Raw genomic sequence first — 16,951 nt, forward strand, 5'->3', positions numbered from 1 at the left:
TTCGGGTTTGTTGCTTTTGAATACCTGCGGGGACGATCTTCTCAGCAACATCTCGGAGAAGTACGAGGTTGGAATGTCCATCCTGCCCCCTTGCCCATAACCCACCTCTGCCATCCTCGGCACCAGCCAATGTCCTATCTCTCCAGCACTGGTTTCCTTCCTTCCCTCTCCTCCCTCCCCATCTTTTGCTCCTGTTCTAGGGGTGTCCAGTGTCTGTACTTGCAGGAGAGGAGGGTTTTGTGCTCCAGTGGTGGTGGTGGTGATGGGGTGAGGTGCGCAGAGGTGTTGGCATGAGCTGCTTCTACCACTGCCATGTTCCTGTCCTGTTTTGAGCATTTTCTACGTTTCCTGTCTTTTGCAGTGAATTTTCAATCCTAAAACTGATGTCTTCCATCCTCCGCCTATATGTTCTCCTTTTTTTAACCTTCCCATTTTCTTTATACTTGCCTTATATGTTACACAGAGCTGAGTGGGAACAACCAACATCTCCTGTCACACTCTGCATTCAATTCCCATAACGTTTCCCTTTCATACAGTCGTTAGTTCTCGAGTTTTCTCTCAATGACCCAGTCTACAGCTGGCTAAGGCTTTGTCAGCTCTTTCTGTTTTTTTTTTTTGTTTAGTTTTTTTCTTCTTGCCTGTTGTTTTTTTTCTTTTTTACACTTTTAGACTTGTATTGAATTCTTTATTCCTTTTCGGAATCCGGAGAAACATCTGTTATAGATGCAATGATTTCCTTTTCGTGTGTGTAAGGGAATGTCTCACGAATCTGAATACTTAGCTATTAAATATTGTTTAGTCTGGAATCTGGGATTTGTTGAATTTGCTATTAAGTGATATAACGGGTTGTAACGTTACGATCAGATCTTTTCGGGTTTGTTGCTTTTGAATACCTGCGGGGACGATCTTCTCAGCCAACATCTCGGAGAAGTACGAGGTTGGAATGTCCATCCTGCCCCCTTGCCCATAACCCACCTCTGCCATCCTCGGCATCAGCCAATGTCCCATCTCTCCAGCACTGGTTTCCCTCCCTCTCCTGGGCTGGGTGTTGCGTGTAGTTCCCCCTCCCCATCTTTCGCTCCTGTTCTAGGGGGTGTCCAGTATCTCCTGTTCTAGAGGAGGGTGTCAGCGCTCGGGTGGTGGTGGTGGGGGTCTGAGCCGCTGCCATGTTCTCGTCCTGTACAGTGCTTGCCCACACATGCACTGGGTGGAGGTTGTAGTAGTAGTAGTAGTAGTGGTGGCGGCGGTGTCATGAGATGCTGCTGTGACTGGAGGAAGCATGAGAGCACACTTGCACTGTACTGCAGCATTGCTCTCCTCGCTCCCTGTGCTCCAGGCAGCCTGTGTGCAGTGGGGGAGGTGCTAGAGCACATCAAGCGGTGTAATTTTATACATTACTGAATCAGTGCAGGCGAATCCTGGAGGGACAGGGCTGCATCTTGGCTGTAGACTGCATCTGCTGCGCTCTCCCATCCAGCCATGCTCTGAGGAGAAGCCACCGTCTCTGTGCATTTCTGCTGCCGCTGCTGCTGTTGCCTTTCTCCCTGCATCTGGGTGACTAATAAACTCACTGTGGGATGGCTTTAGTAATGGAACCCATCAGCAAGTGGAGCGCCAAGCAAGTGGTGGACTGGATGAAAGGTAACGCTACCATTTTCTTCTGCTGGGTGATGCTGGGCATCTTGCAGCTGCAGACCCCTATCTGCATCCTGAGCTGCTGTGTGATCTGGCAAGTGCTGTGTGCATAGTGCCCCCATTTATCTGGGTGTAAACCGGCGTTTCCCAACCAGGGTGCAAAACTACAACTCCCAGCATGCCCGGACAGCCGAAGGCTGTCCGGGCATGCTGGGAGTTGTAGTTTTGCAACAGCTGGAGGCACCCTGGTTGTCAGATAAGCTGCTGCTGATGCCCCCCAAACACATAGGGGGGTAGGAATCCTGCATGCACCATGAGCAGGTCTTATGGATCAGCACCCTGGACAGCGCTCGTGACTATGGAATGGATACATTGTGGCAGCCAAGAAGCGTTTTTTATTTTTTTGGGGAAATACCTGGAAGTGACAGGAATAGTGGAGGTTGTTGTCGGGTCGGCGCTGGGTGATATAATAAGTAGCAGGTGATAATTGGCAGCTGCCGTCATTGGATACATGACATATCATATAGTGATTGCCGCCGCTGTCATTGGCTGCCGGGCTGTGTGGGAATCTCCAGCTCTCAGCACGGATTGTTACATACAGCAGTGTGGACAATGTATCCGGACGGGGCTCCGGCTATAGGGGGGACGGCGCTGTGGAATATGTTGGCGCTATATAAATATATATATATATATATATATATATATATATATATATAATAGAAATTGGAAATGACAGAATGTAGGTCACACGTCCGGCCAGAGGTCTGTGTGATGGATGTTAGGGACAAGGGGATACATTGCAGATGGTTTATATCTTCTATATACTTTATATATACACCTGAGTGCATGACCTGGGCTCCTGGATCAGATGATCAAATCGGGGGGGGGGGGGGGGGGGGGGGGTGTCCTTATACAATATGGACGATAAGGAAACAAACCTACAGGATCTATACTGTAGGATAAAGAGACGAAGATACATATAACCGTATACAGATCATACACACATTCGAAATACTATATATATATATATATATATATATATATATATATATATATATAGCTTGATAAAGACCAGGAGAGCTGGTTGAAACGTTGTTCTATTACACTCGTGCTTCTTTGATGGAATAAACCACTGTTTGGATTTTTCTTTCACTGATACATGTGTACTGCGGATATATATATATGTGCGTGTGATCTGATTATATATATACATATCTACAGTATATATCTATGTGTGATGTGTGATCGGATTATATTTATTTATATACAGTATATATATATATATATATATATATATATATATACAGTATACACTTATGTCTGATCTGATATTATATTTACATATACATGTGTATATATATATATACAGTATACATGTGTGATCTGATTATATATATATATACACATACATACAGTATACATCTATATGTGATCTGATTACATCTACAGTATACATTTGTGTGATCTGATATATTTACATATACATGTGTGTATATATATATATATATATATATACAGTATACATGTGTGATCTGATTCTATATACAGTATACATTTGTGTGATCTGATTCTATATATATATATATATATATATATATATATATATATATATATATACAAAATACATGTGATCTCGTTCTATATGTATACAGTATACATCTATCCATGTGTGGTGTGATCTCATTCTATATATGTGTGTGTGTATATATATATATATATGTTATATACACAGTATACATCCCTCTACGTGATCTGATTCTATATATATCTATACCGTATACATTTACATGTGATCTGGTTCCCATGATGTGGTTTTGGTAATAAGGAGGATGAGATCGTGTCCCCCCCTTTAATGATTCATTTCTTTGCTCCTGTCTGACATCTATATATTACTGTATAATATGGAGGATATAGATGTGTGAACCATCAGTCACAATCCCCCCCTCTCCTGGTGTCCTAGAGGTTTGGTCCAGGTGTCAGCAGCCACTTTGGTATCTGCCGGGAAATACTGTTCTGTAATGACATAGTATAAAGCAGTGTTTCCCAACCAGGGTGCCTCCAGCTGTTGCAAAACTACAACTCCCAGCATGCCCCGACAGCCGAAGGCTGTCCGGGCATGCTGGGAGTTGTAGTTTTGCAACAGCTGGAGGCACTCTGGTTGGGAAACACTGGTATAAAGTATACACTTAAAGGGGTACTCCGGTGGAAAACTTTTTTTTTTTTTTTTAAATCAACTGGTGCCAGAAAGTTAAACAGATTTGCAAAATACTTCTAATAAAAAAAATCTTAATCCTTCCAGTACTTATTAGCTGCTGAACACTACAGAGGAAATAATTTTCTTTTTGGAACACAGAGCTCTCTGCAGACATCACGAGCACAGTGCTCTCTGCTGACATCTCTGTCCATTTAAGGAACTGTCCAGAGCAGCATATGTTTGCTATGGGGATTTTCTCCTACTCTGGACAGTTCTTAAAATGGACAGAGATGTCAGCAGAGAGCACTGCGCTCGTGATGTCAGCAGAGAGCTCTGTGTTCCAAAAAGAAAATCATTTCCTCTGTAGTATTCAGCAGCTAATAAGTACTGGAAGGATTAAGATTTTTTTTTTAACAGAAGTCATTTACAAATCTGTTTACCTTTCTGCCACCAGTTGATTTAAAAAAAAAAAAAAAAAAAAGTTTTCCACCGGAGTACCCCTTTAATTTCATATTATAGTCTGTTATTGTGGTATTAATAATATTTTCTATTGTTTTATATGACATTATGTGACATTATATGACATTAGCTTCTCATGTACTATTTGCTCTTCATTTGCGCAGCTTTGTTTGTATATACATTACATGATCTATTTGCACAGATATGTGTTTACATTATATGGCATTATAGTAGATTATATGATATATTACGTATTATTTACTTTTTTTTAAGTGTGTGTGTATTTATTATCTTACTTTATATCACATGTAATATGTGCTGCATGCGCACAGTTACGCGTTTATATAGCGTTTATAATTTTTTTATCCCATGTAACATTTGCGCTGTGTGCACAGGTTTTTTGTGTCTGTGTCAAATGACACTTAAAGGGTTACTCCGGTGAAAAACTATTTTTTTTTTTAAATTAACTGGTGCCAGAAAGTTAAACAGATTTGTAAATTACTTCTATTTAAAAATCTTAATCCTTCCAGTACTTATCAGCTGCTGTATGCTCCACAGGAAGTTGTGTAGTTCTTTCCAGTCTGACCACAGTGCTCTCTGCTGACACCTCTGTCCAAGTCAGGAACTGTCCTAAGCAGAAGCAAATCCCCATAGCAAACCTATCCTGCGCTGGACAGTTCCTGACACGGACAGAGGCGGCAGCAGAGAGCACTGTGGACAGACTGGAAAGAACTACACAACTTCCTGTGGCGCATACAGCAGCTGATAAGTACTGGAAGGATTAAGATTTTTAAATAGAAGTAATTTACAAATCTGTTTAACTTCCTGGCACCAGTTGATTTAAAAAATATTGTTTTTCACCGGAGTACCCCTTTAAGGGTATTATATGATATCACTTGTAATGTTTGCTTTCTCTACAGAATTGTATTAAAAAGAAGTCTTCTATGGGGTTCACTATGTATAGTGTATGGTGGATGGAAAAAAATGTGGCACAAAATCTGGTCTGGATAAGGGGAGGGGGGTCTTCTCAATTTCGGAGAGTTTTCATTGCGTATGATATCATGCGTAGTATTTCTTCGCACAGATTTACATGTATAATATTATTACATTATAGCACATGATATATATCACTTGTATAAAACTGTTCTCGGCCTTTGCGCTAAACATATCGCCATATGCTGACCTGTGCGTTCTGGTTTCCATTGGTTTCTATTTCCTGCGCTGGGATCATGTGGTTCTAGTTTAATTCATAATATAGTGTTTGTACCTGTGTTTGATGGTGGTCTCGCAATTCTTCTACGTTTTTTGCCCCAAGGTTTTTCGTTAACAGCATCCAAAATGATGTCTCAGGTTTTCCCAGGTTGCAGTACGGCCCGAGACATTACATCACTAGTCAGGTGTTCAGAGGGAGCCTGTCTGTGCTTCAATGGGTGGAGCGACCGCTGGGTGGGAGGGAAATCATTCTTCAAGAATTAAAGATATGTCTGTGCTTCAATCACTAGTCAGATGTTCTTCAATGGGTGGAGCGACCGCTGGGTGGGAGGGAAATCATTCTTCAAGAATTAAAGATTTGCAACAACTGGAGGCACCCTGGTTAGAAAACACTGCTCTATTGCATTGAAGGGATCACAGATGTGTTTAAATGGGTGGGGTGGTTGATCTGTGGGAGGGAGAAAAGTGACCTCACACTTACAAACAAGGAATCATGGGACTTGTAGTTGGAGAAAGGGAACTCTAACAGGAAATAGCCAGTTCACAAAAAGATGGTCACAATGTTATGGTAACCTGACGACATTTAGCCCCAAGACAAGCGGGGATAATTCCTAAGCATGTCCATTACTGTTTGACAGGTACGTACTTAAATCACCTTGTGGTGGAGAACCCCTTTAATAACTAGGATGTGTTTGTGATAGAGGAGCGAGCGGAGAAAGGTCGCCCTGCGTAGGTGTCCCTGAGAGCCGGGTCACTGTCAGCCCAGGCAGCAAGGGGCATCCTACTTATATACAATGAATAAGCGAGATCAGAGCGCGGGGGCGGGGACAGTGGTATCCCAGCCAATCCTGCAGTATACACTTTAGCTCCACCCCTGCAGATCACAGATCTTTTTTTCATTAAATTTTTTCATCCTCGCCATCCACAGACCCATATGAGGGTTATTGTTTTTTTTCTGCAACCAATTGTCCTTCGCAACGACACCTTTCATTTTACCATAAAATGTACGGCACAACAAAAAAATTATTATTTGGGGCAATAAATTGCTAAAATAAAATAATGCAATTTTGCTACTTTTATTTGGGGGGGTGTCCTTTTTACGAAGCACACTTTACGGTAAAACTGGCATGTTCTCTTTATTCTGTGCTTCATTCCTATTAGAACGACACCTATCTTTACATATCTTTTCTATCATTAACAAAAAAAATATAAGTTTTGCTTTTTTGACTAAATAAATTTGTTTAAAATTGCCCTATTCTGACCCCTATAGCGTCCCTATTTTTCCATATATGGGGCTGTATGAGGGATCATTTTTTTGCGCCGTGATTTGTAGTTTTTATAGGTACTTTCTTTGCACATAGGTAACTTTTTTTTTTTTTTTTTAGCACTTTTTATACTGTTATTTCTTGCATGTAATGTGACCAAAAAATAGCAATTTTGTACTTTTGGCATTTGTACATTTATGTAACATTTACGCCGCTCACCGTGCAAAATCATTATTGTTAAATTTGAATATTTATGACATTTTCACCTGCGGCGATACCAAATATGTTTATTTTATTTAATTAATTAACTTTTGGTTTCTTTTTGTTTACATTTTTTTTTACTTTTTTGTAAAATTTGAAGGAGGGCTTATTTATATTTAATTTTAATTTTACTATTTATTAAAGGGGTACTCCGGTGAAAAACTTTTTTTTTTTTTTTTTTAAATCAACTGGTGCCAGAAAGTTAAACAGATTTGTAAATTACTTCTTCCTGTACTTATTAGCTGCTGAATACTACAGCAGAAATTCTTTTCTTTTTGAAACACAGAGCTCTCTGCTGACATCACGAGCACAGTGCTCTCTGCTGACATCTCTGTCCATTTTTAGGAACTGTCCAGGGTAAAAGGAAATCCCCATGGCAAACATATGCTGTTGTGGACAGTTCATAAAATGGACAGAGATGTCAGCAGAGAGCACTGTGCTCGTGATGTCAGCAGAGAGCTCTGTGTTTCAAAAAGAAAAGAATTTCTGCTGTAGTATTCAGCAGCTAATAAGTACAGGAAGGATTAAGGTTTTTTAATAGAAGTAATTTACAAATCTGTTTAACTTTCTGGCACCAGTTGATTAAAAAAAAATAAAAGTTTTTCACCGGAGTACCCCTTTAAGTCCCCATTGGAGACTTTTATTACCAATCTTTCCATTGCTATGACTGTTCAGTGCTCTGTGTGAATGCAGCTCTGGATGTGACAGCAGTATACAATGTTACTTTAGAAGAGTGTTTCCCAACCAGTGTGCCACCAGCTGTGGCAAAACTACAACTCCCAGCATGCCCGGACAGCCAATGGCTGTCCGGGCATGCTGGGAGTTGTAGTTTTGCCACAGCTGGAGGCACACTGGTTGGAAAGCACTGCTTTAGAAAATGTTTCACAGTATAAATGAACTTAAGCGAATACTTTGTTTAACCCTTTTTTTTATACTTTACTGTATCAGACGAATATTTGTTTGGACAATTCCACCATGCACATACACGCTCGGTTCAGGCAAGCGTTCATGTGTTCAAAATAAAGAAGAGGAGTAGTAAGCCGCTGCCAGACACCTTGAGTTAGCAGCTTAACTGTCTGCAAATAAAAGTATCAGGCAGATGAAATCCGACATGCCCCATCCTCTCCCCTAGGAGGCAGTAGGTAGTCGGCGGATTGTGCGGGTTTTGACGACCTCTTCCTATAGTATATGGCAGTTTTAGGAACGAGGCACCGTAGGTAGTGGCAGATGATCCTTGATGTCAGTTATAAAGAGTGTCTCCTGTGATGTGCGGCTCCTCGTGCTGCCGATGCCTCCGGCGCACTTTTAATAATCTCATTTTCTTATATAGTTTTCGTATCTGGAGTTTGTGAAAAGTTTCGACTGTGTGGGAGGAGGGGAGCGAAATCCGAATGAAGCCCCCGGGATGACATCTGTTCTCACAACAGGGCCGCCCTTATTTATAGGGAGAAGATGAGACAACAAGCGGGGCTGGGTGAAAATACTGGTGATAATACTATACATGTGGTGGTGTGTGGTGCAGGGCAGATGTTGTTACCCTAGGGGCAGATGGCATTAACCCCTTGTATTCGTGACGCCAGGGCATGGTTTAGCCTATAACCACCCGAAGGTATACCGCTGGATCCTGGGCTAGGCACGGGGGCAATAAAGACCCCGACGCCAAGTTACGGACAACGGTAGCTTTACTGAGGGTAGACAGATGGTTAAGTCGATACAGTTCAGCCAGGGACCACGGAGGGGACCAGTGACTCAGAGACCTTGAGGGCTTGCTGGGAGATGTAGTAGGTCACGTTGCTTAACAATTTTACAGAGACTGACTTGACTTGACTAATGATGGTTTAGCTTACTTGCACTTGACTGTGGCTGCAGAACTTGAATTTGAGGTCTCCAATACTCTGGACACACACACTAGCATTGACTAGCAGGGAGCCCATAGGTCGCCCCTGGAATCACCTGGTCCTCTGTACCTCCTGGGTAACCATCCCATGGTATATCACATGATATAACTCTTAAAGTAATAACACATTTTATACAGTACAACATATTTACAATGGGGAAACGAATGCAGGTGGCCCTGGGGACACTGAAGGATGCTGCCTGACAGGGCAGTGAAGGTACGGGGTAACATCTCCCATACTGGGCCACCACAAACTCCCCCTCTTAATTAAAGTTGTCCTCGATGCCGCTGTCTTGGCTGTGAGGTCTTTAACGGGTACATCGACAACCCACTTAGAGTAGTGATCCACCGGACTGGGTGGGAGACAACTTGACATGGTCTAGCGCTAACAACTGGTTAGGCCTTTCACTCTGAATGGAATGGAGGGGTGCTTTTGCATCCTTGCGCACATTCTTGGTGACATTACAGACTGCACAATCACTGCACCATTTCTCAGTGTCGCTCTGCATTCCGATCCAACAGAATCTGCTCCTGGCAGTAGCTTTGGTCTTGTGTACTCCAAAGTGTCCTGACTGATCATGGTATACGTTGAGGACCATCGCCACGTCTCTTCGGGGAACCAGAATCTGATGAAGTCGATCAACAGAGACCGTTTCGAAAGAATTTCGGTACAACAGTCCCTTGTGCACAAACAGTCGCTTCCTCTGTTGCCACGGACATTTCAGCTCATAGCCACACTGGGCCCTGGGTAGACAAGTTGGTACCTTTTTTGCCAGCAGGCAGTCCAACAGATTCCCCATGACTCGGCTTTTGTCTTGAAGAGTCTTCCAGGTGTATAGGTCTTCTTGAACCTTTTTGGACCTGGGTTCGTCATCCCTGAGGGTGGTCACAACGTTTTGGTTCATGAACCGTTGATAAAATGGGGGCATCTCCACGTCTTCCCACATGTCTTCGACAGGGAGTTCTTCGCCTGGGGTCATCCGAGACAGTACATCGACATTGACATTCGACTTGACGCTTCTGTACTTGATGGTGAAACTGTAAGTTTCTAATCTTGAAGCCCAATGTTGTTCGATGGCACCCAACTTGGCAGTGTTCAGGTGGGCCAACGGGTTATTATCCGTGTAGACAGTAAATGGCGTGGCAGCCAAGTAGTCTTTGAACTTTTTGGTCACGGCCCATACCAGGGCGTGAAGTTTTAACTTGAATGAGCTGTAGTTTGCATCATTCTTCTCAGCTCCGTGCAGGTTACGACTGGCATAGGCAACTACTCACTCCTGTCCTTCCTGGACTTGGAACAGAACAGCTCCCAGACCTTCGAAACTGGCATCAGTATACCGCCGGAATGGCTGACTGTAGTCTGGATACACCAAGATGGGTGGTTCTGTCAGCAGATGTTTAAGAGCTCGGAACACTGTCTCTCTTCGGCCCATTCAACAGGTAGTTTCCCATAGTAGTTCTCCTTTGCCGTACCCCGTAAGAGAGCTGTGAAGTTTTCTGCAATCTGGGTGAAGTGGGGAATGAAGCAGCGGTAGTAGCCGGCAAATCCCAGGAAGCTCCAGACATCTTTCACCGTACGTGGGGTTGGCTAGTTTTTGACAACTTCCACCTTTTCAGGATAGGGCTGGACTCCCTCAGCGCTGACAACAGGACCCTGGTAGTGGACCTGAGGTTTAAGCAAGGGACACTTTGACGGCTTGATATTCAGCCCATGCTTGATCAGGACTTGGAAGACGTCTGACAGATGACGGAGGATTTCCTGGTAGGACTTTGACTATACAATGACATTGTCCAGGTACAGTAGGACACTTTGAAAATGTAAATGTCCCAGGAACCTTTCCATCAGATGCTGGAACATAGCAGGGGCATTGCACAGCCCAAACGGCATACTTTTAAACTCGAACAATCCCATGGGTGTCATAAAGTCGGTCTTCTCCCGGTCTTCCACGGCCATGGGCACTTGCTAATATCTGCTGGTTAAGTCCAGGGTGGAGAAGTAAGCAGCAGACCCTAGGGATGTGAGTGACTCCTTGATCCTTGGCAGAGGATAAGCATCCTTATGTGTGACATTGTTCCTATAGTCAACACAAGCAGATGGTTCAGTCTTTTTTCTTGACCAGGACAAGTGGCGCCACCTAGGGGCTCTTTCATGTCGGCCAGCATCTTCTTGACAGTCTGATACATGCCTAGTGCGACTGGGCGTTGTCTTTCCTTGATCGGTGGGCTGTCACCTGTGAGGATCATGGATGTATGCCCAAAATTTGTAGGGTGTTTACTAAAAGCTTCATGGTACATTTTGGTGACATTGATGACTCCCTTGACTTGGTCCCTTGGGGCAGTGCCACCAGACGTTCTGTTAAGATGTCCTTTGACTCCATGAGATACAACTGGACTACTGGGGTGTATTTAGGTAACACAGTAGCAGCATCAGACAGGTTGACTAACAGGACGGGAACTCTCCCGTTGGTAACGACGACAAGGCTTCTCGCAGCTCTAACAAGAGGGTGGTCTTCTAGTTGCAGAGGCACTAGCAGGGCTTGATGGTTTCTATTCTTGACTCCAGGACGTGCACTACACCACACATAGTCTCTGTGTTGGGTTGCAAAATCACCGACCGGATGTGTTGTACTCAAACTCTGCAGATTTCACCTTGCTTGTTGACAAACTTCTGCTCCGCTTGTAGAACTTTCAAGTGGTGCTGCGCAGCCGGCTGGCCTGAAGGGGACATATGAGGAATAGAGGCATGCAAGGCATCTACTATTTCAACAAAACAGTTTTTCCTAATGTTCATCCCCTGTATAAATTCAGCAGACCCCTTATCTGTCACATTAGTTACACTCACTCCCTGCCTGCTAAGTACATGCTCTCCCAACTGGATGGTTGGCTCCCAGTATCCATGTCTGGGGACTGGTTGCCCATTACCCGCAACTACTCTGAAGTTAACATCATCCGGTTCACACAATAAACTAGCATCCCAATGCCAATAGAAAACATATAGATATAGAATACTATATATACAATACTGGACAGGAGGCTAATACTACTACTAATATATATGTACAACTGGTTTAAGTTATATATCTCCTGTATATAGTGATATGGACCATGCTGGTATAACCTGGTATATACTGTATATAATTATATATGTACAGCTGGTATAAGTTATATATCTCCTGTATATAGTGATATGGACCATGCTGGTATAACCTGGTATAAACTGTATATAATTATATATGTACAGCTGGTATAAGTTATATATCTCCTGTATATAGTGATATGGACCATGCTGGTATAACCTGAGTATATACTGTATATAATTATATATGTACAGCTGGTATAAGTTATATATCTCCTGTATATAGTGATATGGACCATGCTGGTATAACCTGGTATATACTGTATATAATATATATGTACAGCTGGTATAAGTTATATATCTCCTGTATATAGTGATATGGACCATGCTGGTATAACCTGGGTATATACTGTATATAATATATATGTACAGCTGGTATAAGTTATATATCTCCTGTATATAGTGATATGGACCATGCTGGTATAACCTGGGTATATACTGTATATAATATATATGTACAGCTGGTATAAGTTATATATCTCCTGTATATAGTGATATGGACCATGCTGGTATAACCTGGTATATACTGTATATAATATATATGTACAGCTGGTATAAGTTATATATCTCCTGTATATAGTGATATGGACCATGTTGGTATAACCTGGTATATACTGTATATAATTATATATGTACAGCTGGTATAAGTTATATATCTCCTGTATATAGTGATATGGACCATGCTGGTATAACCTGGTATATACTGTATATAATATATATGTACAGCTGGTATAAGTTATATATCTCCTGTATATAGTGATATGGACCATGCTGGTATAACCTGGGTATATACTGTATATAATTATATATGTACAGCTGGTATAAGTTATATCTCCTGTATATAGAGATATGGACCATGCTGGTATAACCTGGGTATATACTGTATATAATATATATGTACAGCTGTTATAAGTTATATATCTCCTGTATATAGTGATATGGACCATACTGGTATAACCTGATATATACTGTATATAATTATATATGTACAGCTGGTATAAGTTATATATCTCCTGTATATAGTGATATGGACCATGCTGGTATAACCTGGGTATATACTGTATATAATTATATATGTACAGCTGGTATAAGTTATATATCTCCTGTATATAGAGATATGGACCATGCTGGTATAACCTGGTATATACTGTATATAATATATATGTACAGCTGGTATAAGTTATATATCTCCTGTATATAGTGATATGGACCATGCTGGTATAACCTGGTATATACTGTATATGATATATATATATGTACAGCTGGTATAAGTTATATATCTCCTGTATATAGTGATATGGACCATGCTGGTATAACCTGGTATATACTGTATATAATATATATGCACAGCTGGTATAAGTTATATATCTCCTGTATATAGTGATATGGATCATGCTGGTATAACCTGTATATACTGTATATAATTATATATGTACAGCTGGTATAAGTTATATATCTCCTGTATATAGTGATATGGATCATGCTGGTATAACCTGTATATACTGTATATAATTATATATGTACAGCTGGTATAAGTTATATATCTCCTGTATATAATTGTTTATATTATTATAATTTATCTTCTCCTCCTAGTGATGATATTATGTAGTTATATGGGATTTGCTGAGTATACAGGATCTGTGCTCTTTATTGGGGTCTTTCTCTGTTACGTTGATGATACTCCGGACCCCCGGGATTTCTCCGCTCGCTGATTCTACTATAATGTGGCTCTGGGGTCGGGTTAATTGTCCTTCTTGTTATTTGCTATCGTTATCTTTATTCCCTTTAGTCTCTTATGGTCTCTTCTTTTATTGTGTAATTTCCCTATAGAGGGTTAATCACCATTAATATGTCCGTCTTCTCATATCACCCGAGCTGATCTTAATGACAGGGGCAGAACCTTCATGTATGGGGCTATTCTTTCTCTTAGTAGCCCCCTGGCACAGGAAAGGGTGTGAGTGGCTTCCCCACATGGCTGGACACGGTATTGCTGATGAGTCATTGCCGCCATCTTGATGCATATCGTACTATGGTGGGTTCTCTATCTTGTGGCCACTCAAAATCATCCCTCTATAGCAGTGGTCTGCAAACTGTGCACCTCCAGCTGTTGCAAAACTACAGCTCCCAGCATGCCCGGACAGCCAACGGCTGTCCGGGCACGCTGGGTGTTGTAGTTTTGCAACAGCTGGAGGTCCACGGTTTGGAGACCACTGCTCTATTGTCTTCTCGGATCCATCTGTCTCACATCTGATCCATAGCTCTGGATCAGGTAATCCTATAGACTGGGTGGAATCCTATTCCCTGTCTTATGCAGTTCTGTGCGGATTATAGTGTATGCGCTGTGAGCCTGTACCTTGTATTTCTAGTTCTTTGGTTCTTATATTTGTTACTGTGTTCTCAGGTTGCTTTTCTTTATGTTTTTATGTTCTTGATATTTGTATTTTGAAGTTGCTACAATGTTATTTAGTCTTTTCAACATTTTAGTTTTCGCCTCTGGTTTGCTTCCCTGGGTCCTAGAGCCGCCCTGTTGTTTCTACACAAAATTTTTATAGGAAAATTTGCAGTGACTGAGAGGATTCGTTTGGCTGGTGTTAAAAAAAATAGACTTTGTGTTTTTTTTTTTTTTTTGCCCATGCACACTAAGAATTATTGGTCCTTCAGCACTATCTGTTTTATTCCAGCACAGCTACACTAATGTGTTTCACTACTGTAACTGGCCCGCAGCTGGGGACCCCCACAATCTGTCATTGCGCTTCCACCTTTGTGAGCACTCCGCAGCGCTGGAGGCTCTGAGTGTGCAGCGTGACGACCACGGGGCCGGAGAATCATGACTTCATGACTCTGCCCCCGAGTGGCGTCACGCCCAATCCTATAGACTTGCATTAAGGGGGTGGGATGTGACATCACACGGGGGGGGGGGGGGGTGATGTCACGCTGCACACTCGGATTCTCCAGCGCTGCGGAGAGCTCGCAAAGGTGGGTGCTTGACCCACGCGATCATACATCTTATCCCCTATCCTTTGGATCGGGGATAAGATGTATTAGGGCCGGAGGACCCCTTTAAACATCTTTCTAAATGACGGAATACTGTTCTGTACTCACTCCAGAGTGTAATTACCTACAAAACACCTAAAAAGCTAAATGTAAATAAATAATTCAACTATTATACTTCCTTATGAATGTATATACCTTTATTTATATTAATTGTCATTAGAGATGAGCGAACTTACAGTAAATTTGATTCGTCACGAACTTCTCGGCTCGGCAGTTGATGACTTATCCTGCATAAATTAGTTCAGCCTTCAGGTGCTCCGGTGGGCTGGAAAAGGTGGATACATTCCTTGGAAAGAGTCTCCTAGGACTGTATCCACCTTTTCCAGCCCACGGGAGCACCGGAAAGCTTAACTAATTTATGCAGGATAAGTCATCAACTGCCGAGCCGAGAAGTTCGTGACGAATCAAATTTACTGTAAGTTCGCTCATCTCTAATTGTCATCTTTTCTGCATTGTTACCAACCCTGTGTTCTTTCACAGCCTATACCTTTTGAGGTGTTGACTCAGTCCACCATCTTTACGTGATTACGTATATCCACTTTGGCGTGTTTTCTTACATGTGTGGGGAGGGCAGGTGCTCATTATCTTTTTATGTATTTTTTTATGTGTTTATTTACACTTTCAATAAAGAACTATGTTCCAATTTTTTTTAAATATGTTTAACATTGCAATTTTTTTTGTGTGTGATTATTATCAGCCTTGTTGCAGTTTGCATGGTAGATCACAATATTAGTTGATCTACAGGTTCAAAATTTTTTGGTGATTTTGTATATACATGCTTGAAAAAGGCTCCATGGACATGAGAAAATAAATTCACATATTTTTTGGCGCTAGAGTGCTGCGCCATTGTTGTGGGCCCCATTCCGCTGAATGGATATAGTTCGAGTTTTGGAACAAGCGGTTCTTAGCACCAACATAAATTCTCGTACGTGGAGAAGCCGAGTCTGTGCGCGCGGCACAAGTTCTGCTAATTTCTTCTACGAACATTTATGGAGCAATAAAATGAAAATACTCCTCACTTATCACCGCAGCCGCGCCTGTAAGTGGCACATACGTCTTGGGGAAATTTGATCGGCTCTTACGAAACAGAAGCCGAAGCGATTATATTATTTATCAAAAAATGTTTTTTCAATTCCTCGGCTCGTATTCATCGTGAATTCCACTTTCCGCTACTGAAATGTCACCGCTGGGTTTACGGGCTTCTGTGAAATCTGTCCTGTTGTGTTTGGATATGAGAGAGAAATGTAAATTGTCGGCCCAGCGGGCGAAGGCTCATGATACAGGCCGTTCTGTGCGCCGTTTCATAGATATAGCAACTCAGCAATGCATGATGGGGGATGTAGTGCAGTCTCTAAGACGGTATTAAATAGGATAAACCTGAGAGCGCTCGACAAGTAATTACTGAAGTAATATACATCTAATACCGTGATAAGTATGAAGACCACGAGTCCGACACTTACCGTTATTCTGCAGCATTCAATTTAGTGTAAGAGGAAGAATACTGCACCAAATAGGCAAAGTGTAACTTATGGCCAAAATACTGCCTCTATATAATAAGTAACACTATAATAGTGGTCCCCATGTGCCAGAATAAAATCCCTATAATACTTCTCCATATTTAATAAGTAACAAACTACTATTATAAAAAAAAGTACTATAATACTGCCTTCTATATACAAGAATATAACTACTATAATACTGCCCCTATATACAAGAATATAACTACTATAATACTGCTCCTATATACAAGAATATAACTACTATAATACTGCTCCTATATACAAGAATATAACTACTATAATACTGCTCCTATATACAAGAATATAACTACTATAATA

At 41.6% G+C, this 16,951-nt stretch overlaps 1 protein-coding gene across 1 annotated transcript in view; it reads left to right on the forward strand.

Annotated features, from left to right (window-relative positions):
- Nucleotides 1-677: 677 nt before the first annotated feature.
- Nucleotides 678-16,951, forward strand: part of LOC130291147 (connector enhancer of kinase suppressor of ras 2-like) — a 563,764-nt gene continuing 547,490 nt past the window's right edge. The window contains exon 1 of the mRNA XM_056539606.1: nucleotides 678-1,641. Within this exon, the coding sequence (XP_056395581.1) occupies nucleotides 1,578-1,641 (64 nt within the window). The 5' untranslated portion in view covers nucleotides 678-1,577. The remainder of the gene's footprint in view (nucleotides 1,642-16,951) is intronic.

The sequence above is a fragment of the Hyla sarda genome, chromosome 9, assembly GCF_029499605.1.
Source record: "Hyla sarda isolate aHylSar1 chromosome 9, aHylSar1.hap1, whole genome shotgun sequence".
NCBI classification, from domain to species: Eukaryota; Metazoa; Chordata; class Amphibia; order Anura; family Hylidae; genus Hyla; species Hyla sarda.